At 32.6% G+C, this 21190-nt stretch overlaps 1 protein-coding gene and 1 pseudogene across 1 annotated transcript; one reads left to right on the forward strand and one right to left on the reverse strand.

Moving 5' to 3' along the window:
* On the forward strand, positions 11902–12896 carry LOC109325593 (uncharacterized mitochondrial protein AtMg00810-like). Its single transcript, XM_019558043.1, has 2 exons — positions 11902–12499; positions 12718–12896. The coding sequence occupies exons 1-2, from the start codon at positions 11902–11904 to the stop codon at positions 12894–12896; spliced, it is 777 nt and encodes a 258-aa protein (XP_019413588.1).
* The window catches only part of LOC109325599, an 8554-nt pseudogene continuing 5018 nt past the window's right edge, over positions 17655–21190 (reverse strand).

Genomic DNA, 21190 nt, shown 5'->3' on the forward strand with positions numbered 1-21190 from the left:
TAAATTTACTTGATATTTTTCTGCACAACTTTTCTATTGCTACCAACTCTGAAATTTGCAGAAAAATCTATCATAGATGTAAGACAACTAATTCACCCCCTCTTAGTTGTCATCTCAGTCTTACAATACTGAATATGCAAATAACACTACAATTCAAGCAATGATAAGAAATCTAAAATATTAAACATAAAACTGAAAGTAAAAATTAAAAGGATCAAGAAATGTGTGCAAGAGATTTTATCCTAGTTTATTTGCGGATTCACTTGCAAACTACATCCAGGCCTCCCCTTCTGATCTCGGGAGATTTTTTCATCGCTATAAAATTGAATGTATTTCATACAAACACAGTTCCAATTTTAATTACAGGAATTTCCCTCTTGGACTCTAGTGATCCTCTATTAGTTTCACCACTCAACCTTCTATGAATACCCCACCACCTATGGTTCTGGCCTCTCACCAATCTCAATCCACTTCTAAGAATCTTGCAATAATGAAAACTTCTACCTAATCGCAGCTAGGATTTAACCTAATTCTTAAACACTCGAGAATTATTAAATCTCTTAACAAGATTGTAAAACGAAATCAGAGTAATATGAACCTCACATGTGCTAATTTGAAATTAATCTCATACCTAAAACATAAAATAGAAATCACACAAGAATTCTAAAATCCTAATATGATCAATGCATGGTTTTCACAAAAATATACTTTTCTAAAGATATGAAAATTGCACTCCTTTCTCTTTTGAAATCACAAAGAATTAATAGTTCTAAACTCATAAGATTTCTCTCAAAGGTTTCTAGAAAATATAAAAAATTTGAAACTCAAATTATGAACTAGTGAGAATAAAAACGGTTTTTATATAAAATAGTTTTTTCTGATGATCTAATCGATTATCAAGATTGGTAATCGATTATCATGATACTAAAAATACCGTGTCCGATAGAAATAAACGATTATCATGACAGTTAGTTGATTATCTATACCATAAGCTAGATTTCTTTAGCTATTGTAACTCTGAATAATCGATTATCACATAACATAATCGATTTTCGGAATTCACAAAATAGATAATCGATTATAATATAATCTAATAGATTATATGAGTTGAAAAACGATTTCCTTGATATGAAATATGAACCTCCTATATAATAGATGTATATGCAATGTATACTTTAAAAATATATAGCTTTTATGCATGAAATCATGTATATGCAATGCATGAACGTATCATATAAGTATGAATGAATGAAATGTCTCAAAAATTGATTTTAAAAAATTTAATTCTTGTGAGACCTCCATCCCAGGTTTATCTAACCTAGACTTAAAAACTAAACAATCATCATAGGAGTTCTAAAACATAAAAAATCCTAACTCTATTAAAACCTTGAGTCTTTGGCATGATGCTTTGGTTAACTTCATCTCTAAGCTTTCTCTTCACCTTTGTCTTGTTCAAGTTGTTGTCTTCAATAAAACTAAGTCCATGATGCACCATTGCAATGTCATAAGCATTAGAAGCATGTGAAGCTCAGCGATGAGCCTGACTTCCATTCCTTGCAGAAGTTCATTCATGTGTTGCTCCAATGCATCCAAGTGAGCTAAACCGAATGTAGATCCTGTAGGTGCAGGGACCTTAGCATTGTCTTGTCTAATGTTCTACTCAGCGAGAGTTGCATCTTTCTCCTCATCAGATAACCACAAGTCCATAGTGGTGTTATGATCCTCCTGAAATAGCCAACCATCAACATATTTGTATATGCCCATTTTATGGATCAGGTTGTCACCAACTAAGTGATCTCTGGAGTTCACAACAATTATCTCCTCGCCAGCAATCTCAATGCCCAAATAGTCTATTATACGAGAGATAAAAATTCCATTGCTAACAATCGAGAGGATGAAGCAGCGATACCCAACAAACTGTCAAGATCTCCAAAGGTCAATTTACCATTATGCCCTCCTTAATTGTAAACATCAACTTCAATCATTAATAATGGGTTGTCCAAGATTAGTGTTATGCTGAACTATGATGTATGCAATAAGGTAATGGAGAAGTCAGTTATCTACAGTTAACAACTCAACTGAAGTCAAATTCCTTCAAAAAAATAGAGAAAATCGTGTAAACATGAGTTATACATCCACACGGTATCGTCTGATTTCCACATCACATCTTGAAAGTAGTACATAGAAGACTCATCACAAGACAAACCTCCAACCTCCATAAACAATTCCTCAGACAGTGTAAATAATTTTCTCTTAATCACTCTAACATAACTCTCGTCCTTATATTGAAAACTCCTATAGAATTCTCTAACCAATGATGGATAGACATTACCTTTCAACTCTAAAAAGGTGTTGACACCGTGCACCTCCAAAACGAGGGGAAGCTCAAATTCTCGCTCTACCATCCAAACAATAGCTGTATATTTATGAAGGTTGACTTCTGGCCAATGAATTTTGGTACCGTTGAAGCTTGAAGGGCAGGAAAGTAATAGGGGTCAGTCCATAAGGTGCTTCTACCACCCATTGCGGATGAAGATCCGCCAACCTCAAAGTTCTGAGTGAGTTTGACAATAGTTTTAACTCTTTTCCCTTTCCATTACTCTGTTTTTTCAATTGCTTGAGGTGATAATTGATTATCTGAATCGATTTGTTATAGAATGCTTTCTTGGATGATTTTATTCAGGAGGATGTCTATATAAATCAACCCCTCTATTTTGAATATTTTCAATTTCCAATTAATGTTTTCAAACTTAGAAAGGACTTTATGGACTAAAAAACTCAAAGAGCTTGGTACAATAGACTAAGTAAATTTATTTTAGACAGAGGCTTTCAAAGAGGAAAGGTTGATAGAACTTTATTCTTTTATAGAAATTTGTATGATATATTGTTAGTTCAAATTTATATGGATGATATAATACTTGGTGTCACTAAAAAAAATTTGTGCATGAATTTTTCAAAACCCATGACTAGTGAGTTTGAAATGTCTATGATGAGAGAGTTAAATTTCTTCCTAGTATTACAAATTAAACAAATGGATGGTGGAAAATTTGTCAATCAAGCCAAGTATTGCAAATAACTATTAAGATGTTATATATGGTGAATGCAAAAAAAGCTACCACACCTGTTGCAACTTCATGTTATTTGGACAAGAATGAGAAAGGGAAAACGGTTTAGGTAACAAAGTATCGAATAAATGATTAATTATTCTATTTAACTTCTAGTATACTCGACATTATGTTTAGTATGTGTAAGTTTGCTACATATCAATCTAATCCTAGAGAATAACACCTAACTAACGTTAAAAGGATTGTAAAATACCTAAAAGGAACAACTAATATGGGTTTATGGTATACTAAGGATACAAACTTAACTCTTATAGGTTATTCAGATTCAGACTTTGCTGAAGGAAAACCTGGTAGGAAAAACACTAGTGGTACTTGTTACTTACGAGGGAACTCTTTAGTTTCTTGACACAGTAAAAAACAATCTTGTGTTGCTTTGTTAATGACCAAAGTGAAATATACAATTGGTGATAGTTGTTATGCTCAAATCCTTTAGAAGAAACAAAAGTTACTTGACTACAATCTTAAACTTGATAATATATCAATCAAGTGTTTCAATATAAGTGCAATTAACCTAAATAAGAACATCATATTACATTCAAAGACTAAGCAAATAGAAAAAAACATTATTTTCTAAGAGATCATGTGCAAAATGGAGATTGCAATATAAGTTTGTTGAGAGTTCAAAAAAATTGGCCGATATTTTTATAAAACAACTTCCTATGGACACCTTACTCTTTATAAAATGAGAACTAGGAATTCTTGATGAAAATCATATGGCTTAATTGACTTTGATGCCTTAACTATTTTTTTTCATATCCTTATGCATGTGATTGTATGTTCTAAATGTTGTTTCCAACTTTCTCTTTTATGTATTTTAAATTAAATCCTTGCGTGTTTGAATGATTGATTAGTTTCAGTGTAATCTCACATAGGGGTGAATATATGGCTTTCGTAAAAATTAAAAACAATTCAGATAAGAAAGATAATTTCAAAAACTACTGGTTTTAATAGATTAAATGGTTGTTTAATCAATTATTAGAAAACTTGAATTAATTGATTAACAAAAGGGCTTAATCGATTAACCTTGCTGATTTTCTTGAAAATATTTTGTTTTTGATGCAGCAAGAAAACAAAGATTAATCTGATCTAATATGCACTTAAATGGTTTAAAGAAATTGATTAATCACATAAATTCACTTGTACAATAATCTCTATATGAATGTAATCAAATATAGAGAAATGTGATAATTGCATGATAGTAAAAGTGTAGGAAAATAGAGAAGATAACACGATCAATTTATCCTGGTTTGATTGTCAATCATTGCAATCTACATCCAGTCATCCCCTTCTGATCTTGGAAGATTTGCTTTACTAAAAAGAAATCAAATGTTTATACAAACACTTCTTCCACCAACAATTCCCTTGGACCTAACTTTTAATGGATCCACACTACTTCTAACCAAGTATACCCAAAGAGATCACTTATTGGACCTTGACATCAGCCTAGGATTTCTCTTTAAATTTCTCTCTTCTTCCAAGGTGATGTCTCACACCTTAAAGAGACAAATTTACAAATCAATCTGTAAAACGTGTACACAGATTCTTGCATCTATGATGTGCTAATCATATACTAAATTTAGAACTAATAACTCTCTTATAATTCTCACATTTTCATATATGAATATGAATGATTATGAGACACAAAAGAAAAATCTTTGAAAACTATGGATTCTAGAAAACCAAAGCTCCTTCAAATATTCACAAAACTCTCTCTTTTCACATAAAAGTTTCTATCACTCTTTTTGAGAAAAATTCGTGTATTCTTGTATTATGTATCAAGTTTATTCTTGTGTTTTTGTCCATGGGAAAGGATGGAAAAATACCAATCATTTTCAAATTGTTTCCTTTTGGGGTTAATCGATTATGTAACTACTTAATACATTAACATTTCTTTAAAACATCCAAGATTCAAAAATAGAAATTGACTTAATTGATTAATCATGACCTTAATCGTTTAACGTGTTTCTCATTTGTAAAGACTTAATCAATTAACTAATGTCTTAATCGATTAATAGTTTTCTGAAAATACTTAGTTAATTTTTCATGAACCTCTAACATGAGTCATTAATGCATGATGCATGATTTTGAAAATAATATAAGTACTAATGCATCAAAATCATGCACCTAAATCATGTTATGGATGAAAATCTCATATGCCTTATATTCATACTCTAATATGTGAGATTTATCATTAGGTTCACTCAACTTAAACTCTACCCATTCAAAGCATCTTAGGACCTAAGATAAAAATGATTACTCTAGCTTTGATGATCATTTCTTGAAGCTTGACTTTAAGTCATCATGTTGTTGTAGTTGATTTGTCCTTGTCCATAGTCTTTAAGCTTTGAGTTTTATCTTCATCAAAATCATGTTCTTGCATAGTTGAATTTATAGTTACCCTATTCTTTATAAGAGGAGAACTAGAAATTCTTGATGAAAATCATGTGGGTTAACTGACTTTGATACCTTGCCTATATTTTTATTCTCCTTATTAATGTGATTGTGTGTTCTAAATGTCTTTGAATAATTGTTTTTAGCTTTTTTCTTTTATGTAATTTAAATGAAATCCTTGATTGTTTGGATGATTGGTTACTTTCAGCATAATTTGTGAAAAGTAGGAATACATGGTTAATTGATCTATGATCGATAAATAATTGCATGTGTTTCGATTTTGGGAAATTCCCCTCCCTAATCAATTATGTAATTGATTAATTGTGAATAAAAGTCTCTCATTAATCAATTAAGTAATTGATTATTTTTGCACATTTTTCCCTACCTAATCAATTCACTAGTCAAAGTTCTACAACTTTCCCTCTTCTTAACCGATTATCCCTTATTCATAGTAGATTAACTATCAATTAGATAACAATTCTTCAACCATTAAAACATCAAATCTTTCAATCTTGTTCACTCTCTCTCGCAAGTTATTCAACCCCCTCTGAAGGTCTATCAAGGTATGTCAATATCCCTTTCTACTCTCTGGATAGCCAGGAAGAGCATATGACCCTGCTTGAGGATCATGTTCTATAAATGCACTGGTCTGGGGACATGCACTAACTTTTTTTTTAAAAAGGATTTAAGTTTACTAATGCTCTTGCTACTCAATAGTCACTAAGTTTTACCAATTTAATGACAATATCTATTGTGAAGGAGTTTCATGGAAATTTGAAAAAATGAAAAGGAAATGCACAAGTTACTTTTGTGTTGGGTCATAGGGTTGTGCTCCCACAAAATGTTTTTGAGATAGTTGGTGATTTTACCTTTGATGGTATGATGCCTACTGATTATGGAAATGATAATTGATCTGGATTTCACACCATCTATTTGTTTATAAATCTTGTTTGCACAACCATCTTATGCACATTGAAGGTACAACCTTAAAAGTATGATCATATAAAAGTTGATGCCAAATTCATATATTACATTGTCCACATCATAATTCCAAGAGTGCATAAGTGATTTTGGAGCATATGGTGGCACGGAGAAATGAGGAAAATGCTAGATTATCGTATACCTTTTTATTAGTCCACTATGTCCGGCCCGTTAACACAGCAAGTGGCCGTCGGGTATAACATTGTTTGGTAAAAACTGTCCAACCCAAACAGCCAATGTTAGGCACGTATAGTATGCAAAATTGCAGTGTGCAGACCAAAATATTAAATCCCTTCCCTTATCCCCTTACCCTAAATAGTGCTAGGAGAAGCAGAGATGCAGAGAACTTAACCAAAATACACCAAATTGTGAGTGTTGAAGAAACCGAACGGAAGGGCACTCATTTCTCTTATGATTTGATTCAAATGGGGTCAAGTTGAATACGCATAAAAACAAAACGCGTCAAAACGGCTAGTAGAAGGAACAAAAGGAAGAAAGTGATGAGTAATAAACAAAAGGATTTAAAGAGAAAAAGACTGAGATTGAGGACACACATGAAAATAATTAAAATGGTATTTGTTGAGCATACAAGCCAAAATGAGTAGGAGGGACCTTTCAACTTTAGATGGCAGTGCTTTTAGCGGTGATTTTTTTTCACTTTAAACATTGTCTTTATTATATACTTGTTTACTTTTTTTTTTAAATATGCTGGCCTAAATGTAACTTATTTTACCCATCAATGTGGGCTGCCTACATGTCCAATAGCTCGTTTTAAAATAGGTAAGACTTACACATTTGTCCATTAAGGGAAAACGGGTATATTCGTGCTCACTTAAATTTTGTGAGCCTTTTGCATGTGTGGGCAAACAAGCAGGACACCCATTTTGTCATCTTTACTTTTAAATCATCTTTCAAAAGAAGATAAAACCAGTAAGATATGTCATGGTTTTAAGTAAGGATGGCAAAAAAACTCGTATCTGTGGGGTACTTGTAGGTTTTAAAAACGGATTTTTAAAATACTCATAGTGCATACTATTAAATAACATCATTTAAATTACTCTAATATTCATGTGAACACATACTGCTTTTAGTTGTTTTTATTTGTCTGCAGATTATGCATCAAACCAGATGCATCAGAATTACTTGGGCCAGATGCACTAGTCTTGCTTAGCCAGATGCACCAGACTTGCCTGGCCAGATGCATCAGAATTGTCTGGACAAGATGCATCAGACTTGGCCAGATGCACCAGACTTGTCTGGACAGGATGCACCAGACTTGCCCAGATGCACCAGACTTGCCTGGACAGGATGCACCAGAATTCTTGGGCAGATGCATCAGAATGTTTTGACTTGATGCAGAAAACAGAGCAGCCTTGGTCTTGGATTCAAAGCACAGTCTTGGACACCTTGGCTCGATGGACCAGGCCACGATGGACCAGGCCACGATGGACCAGGCCTTGGGCTGAGTCAGTTTTTGCTGAGCACATTTGCAAGATCATTTACAATTCACTTAGGTCATGAATGATGGATGTAGTAGAGTTTCTTAATACACATTTAGCACATGCCTATTTGTTTAAAGCATGTGTTTTCTGGTTTGTTAGGAGAGTTTGTTAAGTTAGTTTCATTACTTGGTCTACAAGGCACCATGTATATAAGGAACACTATGGTGCTATAATCATTCATTCAAATAAAGATTTACATTCTTCTACATACTTCTATCTTCTTTTACAAAATAATATGGTATCAGAGCTCTCAAATTGAGAGCTCTGATGCACCATCATTCTTGATCTTTGTAAAGTTCAAGTAACCACATCCATTCCCTGCTACAACCAACAAAATGGAAGCAGAATCAAACCAAACCCAACATTCACAACAAGGCGTTGATACATCATAGAATCCAAACAGTCCTTACTATCTTCATCCTAGAGAAAGTCCAGGAGCAATGTTGGTTTCACCACCACTGAATGGCACGAACTATCATAGCTAGAGTAGAGCAATGAGGAGAGCACTCTCATCAAAGAACAAATTCAAGTTTCACCACAAGAAACAGATGTTATATTTGATGCATGGGAGAGATGCAACACTATGATTATCTCATGGATCACAAGATCTTTAAGCCCACAAATAGCACAGAGCATAGTATACATAGACAACTCGCAAGAACTCTGGCAAGACCTCAAAGAAAGATTTTCAAAGGGTGATTACTTCAAAACTTCTGATTTACTTCAAGAACTACACTCTATTAAACAGGGGGAGAGAGATGTTTCCACTTATTTCACCGATGTCAAGATTCTTTGGGAAGAACTTGACTTTTTGAGACCCATGCCTACTTGCACTTGCACCAATAAATGTACCTGTGATTTTGTGAAAATTATCAGAAATTATAAAGATTCTGAGTATGTGATATGTGTATTGAAGGGCTCAATGATGAATATAACACAATAAATACTCAGATTCTTTTGATGGAACCACTGCCCCTCATCAACAAGGTGTATTCCTTGGTTATTCAACAAGAAAGGCAACAAGAAGGAGTGAAGACTGGGCAACACAAAGCTATATTAAACAATGTTACAGCTACACAACCATGGAAGCCACAATTCAAAAGAAACAATATGAGAACTGGGCCTAACTACAATAACATAGGAGGTGGTAGAAGATTCCAAAAAAATGCAGGATACAATTCAAGAAACTATAGTGCTCCCAACAACAGAAAATTGTGCACGTTTTGTGGTAAAGAAGGTCATACCACATAGACTTGCTACTTTAAACATGGGTTCCCTCCAAATTTTAAGTTCAAATCAAAAGGAACCAATGCAATCAACAACTTACAATTAGTGGATCAGGAACACAAGGACAATCAAGATAACGTTGAGCATGCAGAGAATTCAATAAGGACAAGTCACACAGAACATGATCAATTAAGTATCAACCATGACCATATGATCAATCAAATTAGCCATGAGTCCACTGATGCAGAGCTTGGCTACACATCAGGTAATGCTCTATCTAACCAAACTTGGATCCTAGATAGTGGAGCTATAGATCATGTTACTAACAACTTATCAAAATTCACAAATTATAAGACCATCAAAACCATTTATGTCAAACTTACAAATAATGTCACTATTAAAGCAAAACACTTAGGAACTGTGACCATTTTTAATCACCTTACTTTACATGATGTTTTGTATATTCCTGGTTTTAAATATAACTTAGTTTCTGTTCACAAGCTTACTTCTTCTCTTAGATGCAAGCTTGTTTTTTATGAGGTTTCTTGTCTCATCCAGGATATGACTACCTTGAGGATGATTGGACATGATGAAATGAGGAATAACCTTTACATATTAGCCAAGCATCATCAATCTAATGACACTCAACATACTATTACTGCTTTACAAAAGGAAAACTTATCTTGCTTTGATCTTTGGCACTTTAGATTAGGACACCCTTCAAATGCCATTCTTGACAATATATGCAAACATTTTTCTTATGTGAAGTTTGATCCTAATAAGGTGTGCGATTTCTGTCACATAGGCAAACAACCAAAATTACCCTTTCCAAAAGGGAATGCTTATATTACACAGCCTTTTGAACTCATCCATATGGATATTTGGGGCCCTTTACATATCTCCACCATCCATGGTGACAAATATTTCCTTACCATTGTTCATGACTTTAGTAAATATACATGGATATTCCTCATGCCAACCAAGGGTAGCACTAGGAATCTGATAGATACATTCGTACAAATGGTGCATACTCAGTTTGGACATAAAGTTAAGTCTATTAGGAGTGACAATGGCAAAGAATTCATGATGCATGACTATTATTCTAAGCTAGGCATTATACACCAAACATCTTGCATTGAAACACCTGAGCAGAATTCTATAGTAGAAAGGAAACATAGACACATTCTCAATGTAACTAGAACCCTGCTTTTTCATTCTAACTTAGACACTTGTTATTGGGGTTATGATGTGCTTCATGTTGTGTACCTTATAAATCTATTGCCCACTGTTACCTTAGGACTTAAGTCCTATTTTGAGATTTTATTCAACAAAACTCCTTGCCTTAACCACCTAAGGGTCTTTGGCAGACTCTATTTTGCCTCAACCATAACTGCTCAAAGGACCAAATTGGATCCACGAGCAAGGAAGTGCTCCTTTCTTGGCTATAAATCAGGAACAAAAGGCTACGTAGTGCTTGATCTTTCTAATAGGAGCATACATATCTCTAGAAATGTTGTGTTCTATGAACACATTTTTCCCTATAAGCTTCCCAACGTTCATACCACTATAGATCCAGCAACTAGTCACCCTAACCCTTATTATGAGTTCCCTCTTGATTGACCTACCATTGATGACAGGCAATCAACACCACATACTTTTGAGACTAATCCCGCACTAGCACATTCACTAAGTTCACCACCTAATCACACCTTACCCTTAGATCCTCCCATTAGAAGGACTCATAAAGTCACTCACCCACCAACCTACTTAAGAGACTATCACTGCAATCTCTTAAGTCAGGGACACCCTCACCCTAGTGATAACATCAAACACCCTCTAATCATGTCTTATCCTATCAAACTCTCTCACCCTCACACTTAAAACATTGCCTCACCATTTCCTCTCACATAGAACCTAAGACTTTCAACCAAGCCATCAAGTCTAGAAAATGGACTCAGGCTATGCAGGATGAACTTGCAGCCTTAGCCTACAATAACACTTGGACATTAGTCCCTTTACCACCTGATATTTAACTCTGATGGTAGTATCCAAAGGCACAAGGCATGACTTTTTGCCAAGGGATACAACCAAACAAAAGGTTTGGATTACTATAAAACATTTGCTCCTGTGATCAAACTTACCATAGTGAGACTTCTATTAGCCTTAGTTGTTAGTCAAGGTTGGTCCCTACAACAACTTGATGTTAATAATGCCTTTTTACATGGTGATTTGAATGAGGATGTTTACATGTCTTTACCTCAAGGTGTTCATTGTTCAATGCCAAATCTTGTATGAAAATTGAATAAATCCCTATATGGTTTAAAGCAAGCCAGTAGACAATGGTTTGCCAAACTATCTACTGCCTTGATTGCCTTAGGATACAAACAATCCTCACATGATCACTATTTATTCACCAAATCCATACATAATCACTTTATTGCCTTATTGATATATGTTGATGACTTAATCTTGGATGGCAATGATGATTCTGAAATAAACTCTATTAAGCAACATTTAGATCAAAATTTTAAAATCGAAGATTTGGGTGTTTTGAAATATTTCTTGGTTTGGAAGTCGCAAGATCTAAGCAAGGCATAACCTTGTGCCAAAGAAAATATGCATTAGACTTATTACTAGACACATGATTCTTAGAATCAAAACCTGTTGCAACTCCAATGATCAAGAACACTCATCTGCACCAGAATGACAACAACTTATACCATGACCCTGTTGGATATAGACAAATTGTTGGAAGGCTTCTTTATTTAACCAATACTAGGCCAGACTTGAGCTTTTCAATCCAACAATTCAGCCAATTCATGGCTGCCCCTACTATGAATCATTACAAAGCTATGACAAGGGTTCTTCGTTACATCAAAAGCATCCCTGGTCAAGGACTTTTCTATCTAGCAACATCTACAGTTCATCTAAAAGGATTTACTGATTCAGACTGGGCTGCTTATCTTGATACAAGAAGATCTATCTCTAGATATTGCATGTTCTTAGGAAATGCCTTGATATCTTGGAAGTCCAAGAAGCAGAACATAGTATCAAGATCTTCCTCAGAAGCTGAATATAGAGCTTTGGCAGTGACATCTTGTGAGGTACAATGGCTTACTTATTTACTTACCGATTTTCACATTTCCTTTAAGCACCCTACACTCCTCTATTGTGACAATAACTCAGCAAGATATATTGCTGCCAATCCTGTCTTCCATGTGAGGACAAAACATATAAAAATTGATTGCCATGTTGCTAGGAAAAGACTACAAAGTAAGCTCTATCACTTACTTCCTATTAGTTCTTAACAACAAACAACAAACATCTTAACTAAGGCATTGGATCCTTCCTTATTTCACCACTTATTGTCCAAGCTTGGAGTGGTAAATATCCACTCTCCAGCTTGATATGGATATTAAATTACATCATTTAAATTACTCTAATATTCATGTGAACACATACTGCTTTTAGTTGTTTTTATTTGTCTGTAGATTATGCATCAAACTTGAAGCAGCCAGATGCATCAAAATTACTTGGGCCAGATGCACCAGACTTGCCTGGCCAGATGCATCAGAATTGTCTGGACAAGATGCATCAGACTTGGCCAGATGCACCAGACTTGCCTGGACAGGATGCACCAGACTTGCCCAGATGCACCAGACTTGCCTAGACATGATGCACCAGAATTCTTGGGCAGATGCATCAGAATGTTTTGGCTTGATGCAGAAAACAGAGCAGCCTTGGTCCAGGATTCAGAGCACAGTCTTGGACACCTTGGCTCGATGGACCAGGCCACGATGGACCAGGCCTTGGGCTAGGTCAGTTTTGGCTGGACACATTTGCAAGATCATTTACAATTCACTTAGGTCATGAATGATGGTTGTAGTAGAGTTTCTTAATACATATTTAACACATGCCTATTTGTTTAAAGCATGTGCTTTCTGGTTTGTTAGGAGAGTTTGTTAAGTTAGTTTCATTACTTGATTAACAAGGCACCATGTATATAAGGAACACTATGGTGCAATAATCATTCATTCAAATAAAGATTTACATTCTTCTCATACTTCTATCTTCTTTTACAAAATAATACATACAGGCAGATATGGGTATTATGGCACTCGTGCTAGCAGGTACCTGTAATTTATATGATTACTATATTATCTTTAATTAAAATAAAAAGTACACTACTTTAACCTTCATTAGATTATATACATATTTTCCTTTTACTTTGTTTACATTTTTTTTACATTGTTTACATCTTTTATTGAATTTGATGGTGAAACTCCCTACAAATATTATTATATATGTACAAACATACATGTCTTGCAAATAAAAATATATATTGTTTGTTAAGAAAATGGTAATAGTAAATCATAAAAATAGAAAAGTTCAATTGATTTAACATTTTTGCCAAATATTCAATCAAAAGACACAAAAATAATTAAGTTTCATCTCATATGAAACATAATAGAAATAGAAAGATAAAAAATCATTGATAATATAGGAAACTCACAGTACTCGTTGTACCTGCGGGTACTTTGAAATACCTGCGAAAAGCCCGCATGCTAGTATCCGTACGGGTATTGGTGAGTATGAGTAATGCACTCTTATTTCAAAATGGGTAGGTGTTAGCTACTACCCGTGTCCGTCCATGCCCATTGTTATTCCTAATTGTAAGTTCTTAAAAAATTTACTACTCTTTCCAGCTGTCCCTTACGAACCAACTCATTCTTGATTAGGTTGGTTTAGTTCAATTTTGATGCTAATATTTCTCCAAATACAATTCAAAACAGTCAAATTTAATTGGTTGAATAGTTCTTCACACAGAAGTGGTCCAAACTGACCCATTATCAACCAAAGAAAGGGCAATCAGCAAAGGGTTTTTTTCTTCTAATTATTAAATGAATTACGTAATCAAATAGTGGCCTCTTTCGGAGCAAAAATTATATAAATCAATGTTATCAGAGAGTTGGATCGAACATCAAATAAGAAAATTATTTCAAGTATTACTGGTTTAAACATTAGATCAAATGTTCCGGCCAAAAAAAAAATATATTATATATAAAGGAAAAAATACGAGTGTAACTATTTATAGTGTAATTTTTTATTTTTTATTTTGCCTTTAACGCTTTAATTTCTAAAAAATCATATTATCATATGTAACCACCACCAACATATTAATCACCCTCTCACCTTCATTTTATAACTAAAACGAAGACAATAAAACATAATACAAAATACATTCAATAAAAATAACAATATAAAATACATTCGATATAAAAAAAAATCTGATTTACTAGAAAGTAAAAATGTGATCCAACATACACTAAATACTTTTCACCACTAGTATATAATAAAAGCAATAATACAAGACGCACGTAACGATGGGAATTAGTAGAAAAACAAAATTGGAAAACTAAACAAATACATCTAATTAAGCGCAAAATAAAATAATTAGACCATTTTTATTTATTTTATTGTAATGAAGTAAATTAGTAGTAAGAATTTAGATGGTAATAACTCTTGTTAAACATTGAGATTTCTATCTTACATTTGTCTCTTTATACATAAATTTATTAGTATCATTAACAATAAATTTTATGTATTTTATTTTTTAAAAGTTTTAGTTTAAATCTATATAATTCTTATTTATTTCAGTAATAATCATGGTTATAAATATCATGTCATAACATTTAACCATTAAGTATTTGAATCTTAAACCTAATAAAAATTTGTAACATGATCATTGATCAACCATTAAATCATTTTATTAATTGGGCTATATATTGCGTGAACAATAAATTTTATATATTTTACTTTTTACAGTTTTAGTTTAAATCTATATAATATTATAATCTCTATTTACTTTAGTGTTCATGATGGTTATAAATATCATACCATAATATAAAAAATTATATTTTTCAAAATGAAACATTAAGGATTTGAATCTTAAACCTCATAATAATTTATAATATGGTCAACCATTGATAATCATGGTTATATCTTGCAAATAATAATATTTATATTTATAAATTTATTATAAAATATATAAATTGATCGATATACAATTTAATTAATATACCATTAACTAAATTATTATATCAGTGTACACCATAATGATAACCGGTATAATGTTAAAAATACTAATATTAATCTATAATAGTTATTTGGTTGAATGAAGAAAATGGAGATCCGAGATTTAGTAAAGGTTAGTTCAAATAAATATAATAGAGTATATTCATTTATATGATTATAACATATAAACATTTCTCCCAATAATTATAGGTAACAATGAATCGAATCAACTCAACTTTTATTTGAAATTTGATTCATTATTTAACTTAATAAATTTGGTTCATGAATTAAAGGAATCAAACTTGAACTAAAAATAATGCTCCTTAAATTAATAAGTCAAACTTGAGCCAATATAATGTGACTCGTTAGGTTTGTTAATTGACCCGATCATATATATATATATATATATATTTATACAAATATATGTATTTATTTATATTTATGTAGGTATATATTGTGTACATATACATGTAGGAAATTATTAGTTTTAGATTATGTTAAATAAATGATCTTCACTCGAACTACAAACTGAACCAATTGAGCTAATAAATTTAACTAAACAAATTTCAAACTCTTGATGAACTAAAGTAATTCAAGTTGACGTGTTGAATCGAATAATTTATGAACTTAAATCAAGTTGAATTTGAACTTAAAGCGTAGCTCGTTTTGACCTCAAATCAAGTTTTGAGCTAACAAATTCTTATGAAGTTGTTTTCAACCCTACAAATAATCGTGGCCTAAATATATTACTTTTACCTAACCAATGATGAAATGTTACTAGAGCAATTATAGTGGTTGTTTTTAAGGTTTTGACTATGTTTTTCATTGTATCTTTCTTTCTGTTTTTTGTTCTTAAATAAGAACAATTCTTTGTTGTTCTTAGCCAAAAGAAGGAAAGTGGGGAGAGAGGTAGATGTTGCAGGGGAAAGTAGGTGTTATGTGACCCAAATAAGAATAAGAATGATTTTATTATTATGAGAAAAAAATATATGTTGTTATTATTTTATAGGATTGTAATAAATTATAAAATAATACGTGAGACTCAAATAAAAATGAAATTGTTAATCTTATTATGCTCTTGGTGTACCTCTCACATAGTAACCCAACCATTGAATTTCTTCACTAATGCATGCGTTCTGCATTTTCTTTCTTCAGTGAGTTTCTTCATAACATTGAATTTTCCATCTTATGTTCCATTTATTCACTTCATTTCATTACGTTTCTTGTTTCATCACTCATGCGATCTGATGCACGATTTTCTTCGTGTACTTTTCCTTTTAAGTTTTTTTGATTTAATGTAAAAAGCATGTGTGTTTTCCAATTTTATTTGACCAATTCAGTCAAGCATAACTTGAAATGGCAAAAATACCTACACTGGTTGGTACCTTACCTACAACAAATATCGGCAATAATATTAATAGTCTAAACAGCCAAATTTATAAATTTATGTGTTTAATTATATAATTTATGTATATTATAAATTTTTTATTACTTTAAGATTTTATATAATTAGTTTTATTATTCATAATCAATTTTAGTAATTAACTATAGTAATAAATTTATCATATACACATATTTTTATTCATTTCATAATTATATTTATATATACTAGCGTGTTGACATGCACTTTCGTGTCTGCCAACCCACTTTCCTATTATTTATAATGTATAGTTTGTATGTCATAAATGTCAAATATAATATTTTGCGTTAAATATTTATAATCTACAGTTGAATTTATTCGATTGGTGTAATGTTCAATTTTATGATAGACATATAAATCTAAATTTGAAGAATAAAATATCCATCAGGTCCTCATACAAGAGATTGTCATTCAAAAGTTAGAGCATAACAGATATACAGCAAGCCAGAATCAAGTCAGAATATTATAAAGTCAACACACCTTGGCATATGTTTCTATAGATGCTTCCCCAGGTGATAAGTTAGGAGTTACCTTTCTGGTTCGCTTTTACCTTTCTGTTAATATGAAACAACCTTCAAAAAACTAACACACTAAAATAAAAATCTTAAATGAAACAGCATATTTATACAATGGATAAGGATTGTTAGCAATGAGAAAAACAAACGAATAATTACCATTATATAATGTAAATTTCATTGATCCAACTATTGAACTATAGTTGTCATAGTGGACTCACATCAAATAAAAAAGAACTGGACACCAATACATGTCCAATCATGTGGTGTTCATTTTTTGTTTGAAAAATATATAATTGTTAGCTTCAGATATTTGGCAAGACTACAAAACAATTTCAAAAAAACAAAAAAAAAAGAGGGATGCTTTGTGTGAGGGTGTTTTAGTGCATATCCTGGTGGGGTCAGTAAAGGGGGCATCATTTGTATTGGAAATGAATGGGAAATAAGGGGCATTTCTAGGTCTATCGAATACCAAGAGAATTCAGTGAAATTCAGAGTGATTTCTATCAACAATAATATATTTTATCTCTATTCTGTTCCAGTACCTATCAGGGTGTTTCTAATTAAAAGGTTCGGTCAATGAAATGCTACTCAATGATATAGGGTATTTATGTTACAACTTACAACTCTCAAAACTGTCAATTCATTCTAAACCTTATATAAAAATTTAAAATAATGAACCTGCTCTTTATCAGCAAGCAGAACATCTGTCATAGCATGTGGGGACTCCAAAAATTCCAACAACCTTGAAGACTCCACCTGAAAGCATATCTCATTTAATAATTTCGAAAAAAGAGTACTTTAATTCCTTATTAGAACACTGTAGTTGACAAATTTTACATCAATACTTACTTTCTTAACATTGCCTTTGTTTATTGGAATAATAAGAATATCACAGAAGTCCATCCACTTTTCTTTCACACATTTATCAAATTTCTCCTTCACCTTGGTTCTTTGTTTTTCCTGTGGAGAACTATAAAATCATGTATCTTTTAACTGCAGTTTAGCTACTCAAATGTTTAAGAAAAGATAAATGGACACAAAACAAAGCTGACCCCACCTGGTGAGATTAAGGCTTTGTTGTTGTTGTTGTAAATGGACACAATACTTAAAGATTCATCCGAATCATTAAGAATAGAAGACTGATATAGTAATATACAGTATCTAACACATCATTACCTCATTCTCAACCCACACATAACCAGAAAATTAGACAATATTTATCTTTAGATTGTGTCTGCAGACCATTCAAAAGAAGATATGGTGTTAGAGGGTTCATGTGCAGGTGACAAAGACAAAAACAAAATATTAACAAAAAATGGAATTTAACAAAACCAGCACAAACAATCCAAGGAACTAAATTGTTGAATCACCTTTGTCTTCTTCCCAAATAGTATACTATGAAGCATATGCAGGTTGTCATCAGGTTTTCTCTTAGACAACTTGAAAGCCACTGAGAAAGTTTACATAAATGACTTGATTGAGAAACAATAATATAGAAAACAGATGCTTAAAAGCAAACTATTAATCTATAAAACTGAACATGTAACATTTTATAGGCACCAATACATCACCAACATCGCGAACTAACAGATAAACCAAAAGAGTAATAATATTCCTACCACTTTTTCTTCTATGCTACCTTTTACACCATTTTTTTTCTATCTCTCTTCCTCCCCCATCACATCACTAATCACATATCTCATGTCTCATCTCTTCCGATCCCTCTCTTCCCTACACCACCAACACCCAAAAGGTGGTGTGGGAGAAACATTTTCCGACCCAAAACAATAGTATTTAGTTTCAACCAAACCACCTAGCGAATATGAGAACCAAGTGAATCCAATAACAGCAGACTCATCACCTTAAAAGATATTGATGAGCTTCTTCTCAGAAGATCCAATAGCTTCTTTGTCCACTCAATTTTGACCTCTGCTACTGTTGCTGCTTACTCTTAGAGTTCATAAAGGAGTAGGACCTAACTGCTGGCATATTGACAATGTCAAACATGGACCAAAATCACAGAAGCAAACATGGATATATGAGAACAGCCTCCTAACTCAAATAGCTGACGCATACAAAGCTTACTTGATAAATAGTACCATTCACAATTTCATAAACAAATCTCTAACACTACCAATCTATCAAAGCATCCAAACAAAAGTTTTACAAATGTGGAATTCAATTCAATTTCATAATAGTCCAAAATTCTTGAAATTTTTAAATGCCATATCCTAACACATCCACAAGCATGGTTACAACAACAGGGTGAAAATGCTAAAGTAATGAAGGCAATTAAAGGTACCATTAGGGATATCCTTAAGCTCTGTACCAAGTCCCTGAAACAACAAACCCGAAGAGATAAAAATCAGTCGAAACAACATCCTCTGAATCCTTACATTAATTTTTCACACTGTTTTATTAGTCAGCTAATGATGTATAAATTTATGGTCAATTATATGTGTTGGATGCTTAACTTTCTAACCACTAACCAGGAATGTACACATTAAACAGCTTATTAACCATCAAATACTATGATTAACTACAAAAGTATAAGTCACTAACCAGGTATTAAAAAATTGTTCTTGTCAAAACAGTACTTCAATCCTCAAAACACCATAGCAAATTTGAAGAGAGCAATAATAAGATATAGCTTCTCAATTGGGAAACCTTTGCTTGATGAGGACCTTCTAGACTTGGAAGGCGATGGAATCGAGTAGCGCTCCACCAATTTCCTCTCCCTGGTTGGCCTGTCACTAACCGGAGTAACTGGATCCTTCTCATTTCCACATTGTTTCTCCGATGCTTCTTTCTTCGGCGTATTTGAATTGTTTTGACCCCTCTTGGCACTTCCTTTATCATTGCCCTCTTCAATTTCAGCTTCATCTTCCTCAACTTCTTCATCATCTTCTTCTTTCTCCAAAGCCTCCTCATCATCGTAATCATGTTCATCGTCCTCTTCATCTTCGTTGTCCTTCGCTTCTTTCTTCTCATCAGCTTTCTCTTCTACTACATTTTTATTCTCGCATTTGTGATTTTCTGCAGAATCATTTTTCGGTTCTTCCTTGGGTGCTGGTTCAGCTTTGGGTTCTTCTGCAGCAGCTTTGTCCGGTTTCTAATAGGTTGATATAATTGCTCTAGTCATGACTCTCCTCTAGGTAAAGAGAATGGATCTCTCTCAACACTAACTCTGCCACTAAATGGGTGTTTAGAAATAATCTTGATGAGTTTCGCTTTATTATTAGAAACAAAGCTAGATTAGTAGATAAAGAATGATACAATCAAGAAGAAAGTATTGACAATGATGAGCCATATGCTCCCCTAGCAAGATTAGATGTTATAAGAATGCTTTTAGCATTAGCACCAATCATGCATTTTAAAGTGTAAAAAGTGCATTATTGAATTGTTTTATTCAAGAAGTAGTGTAGGTGGATTAACCTCCTAGTTTTTTAACGAAACAATTTCCCAATCATGTTTTCAAATTGAAAAAGACATTATATGAATTAAAGCTCCTAGAGCTAGCTTGGTACGATAGGCTAAGTTCTTTCCTTTAGGAAAATGGACTCGTAGGACGAAATGTTGATACCGCACTTTTCATACTAACTAGGAGTGTACCGGTGCATTTGCACGGGTCGCTTCTTTGTCTATGCATAATCCAAATATAATATACATATATTTTATAACATCAATAAATCATGTATTGAAACATTATATTTCTCATTCATATAGGTGCAATATTAACATTGATTTTTAAGTGTATATGTAGAATATTAACAATTATAAATGCGTTTGTATAAACATTTATTTGTTGAAAGTGTGATTATAGAAAATATTTTATTCTTAAATAACTCAATAAATAAAATTCAAATTGTATTGGATAATATCTCACCTCTATATTCTCTATATAAAATTATAAATATAAGGAGTTATTTTTGCATCATATTTTTTGTGATT

Source organism: Lupinus angustifolius, chromosome LG02 (assembly GCF_001865875.1).
Source record: "Lupinus angustifolius cultivar Tanjil chromosome LG02, LupAngTanjil_v1.0, whole genome shotgun sequence".
In the NCBI taxonomy this organism is placed as follows: Eukaryota; Viridiplantae; Streptophyta; class Magnoliopsida; order Fabales; family Fabaceae; genus Lupinus; species Lupinus angustifolius.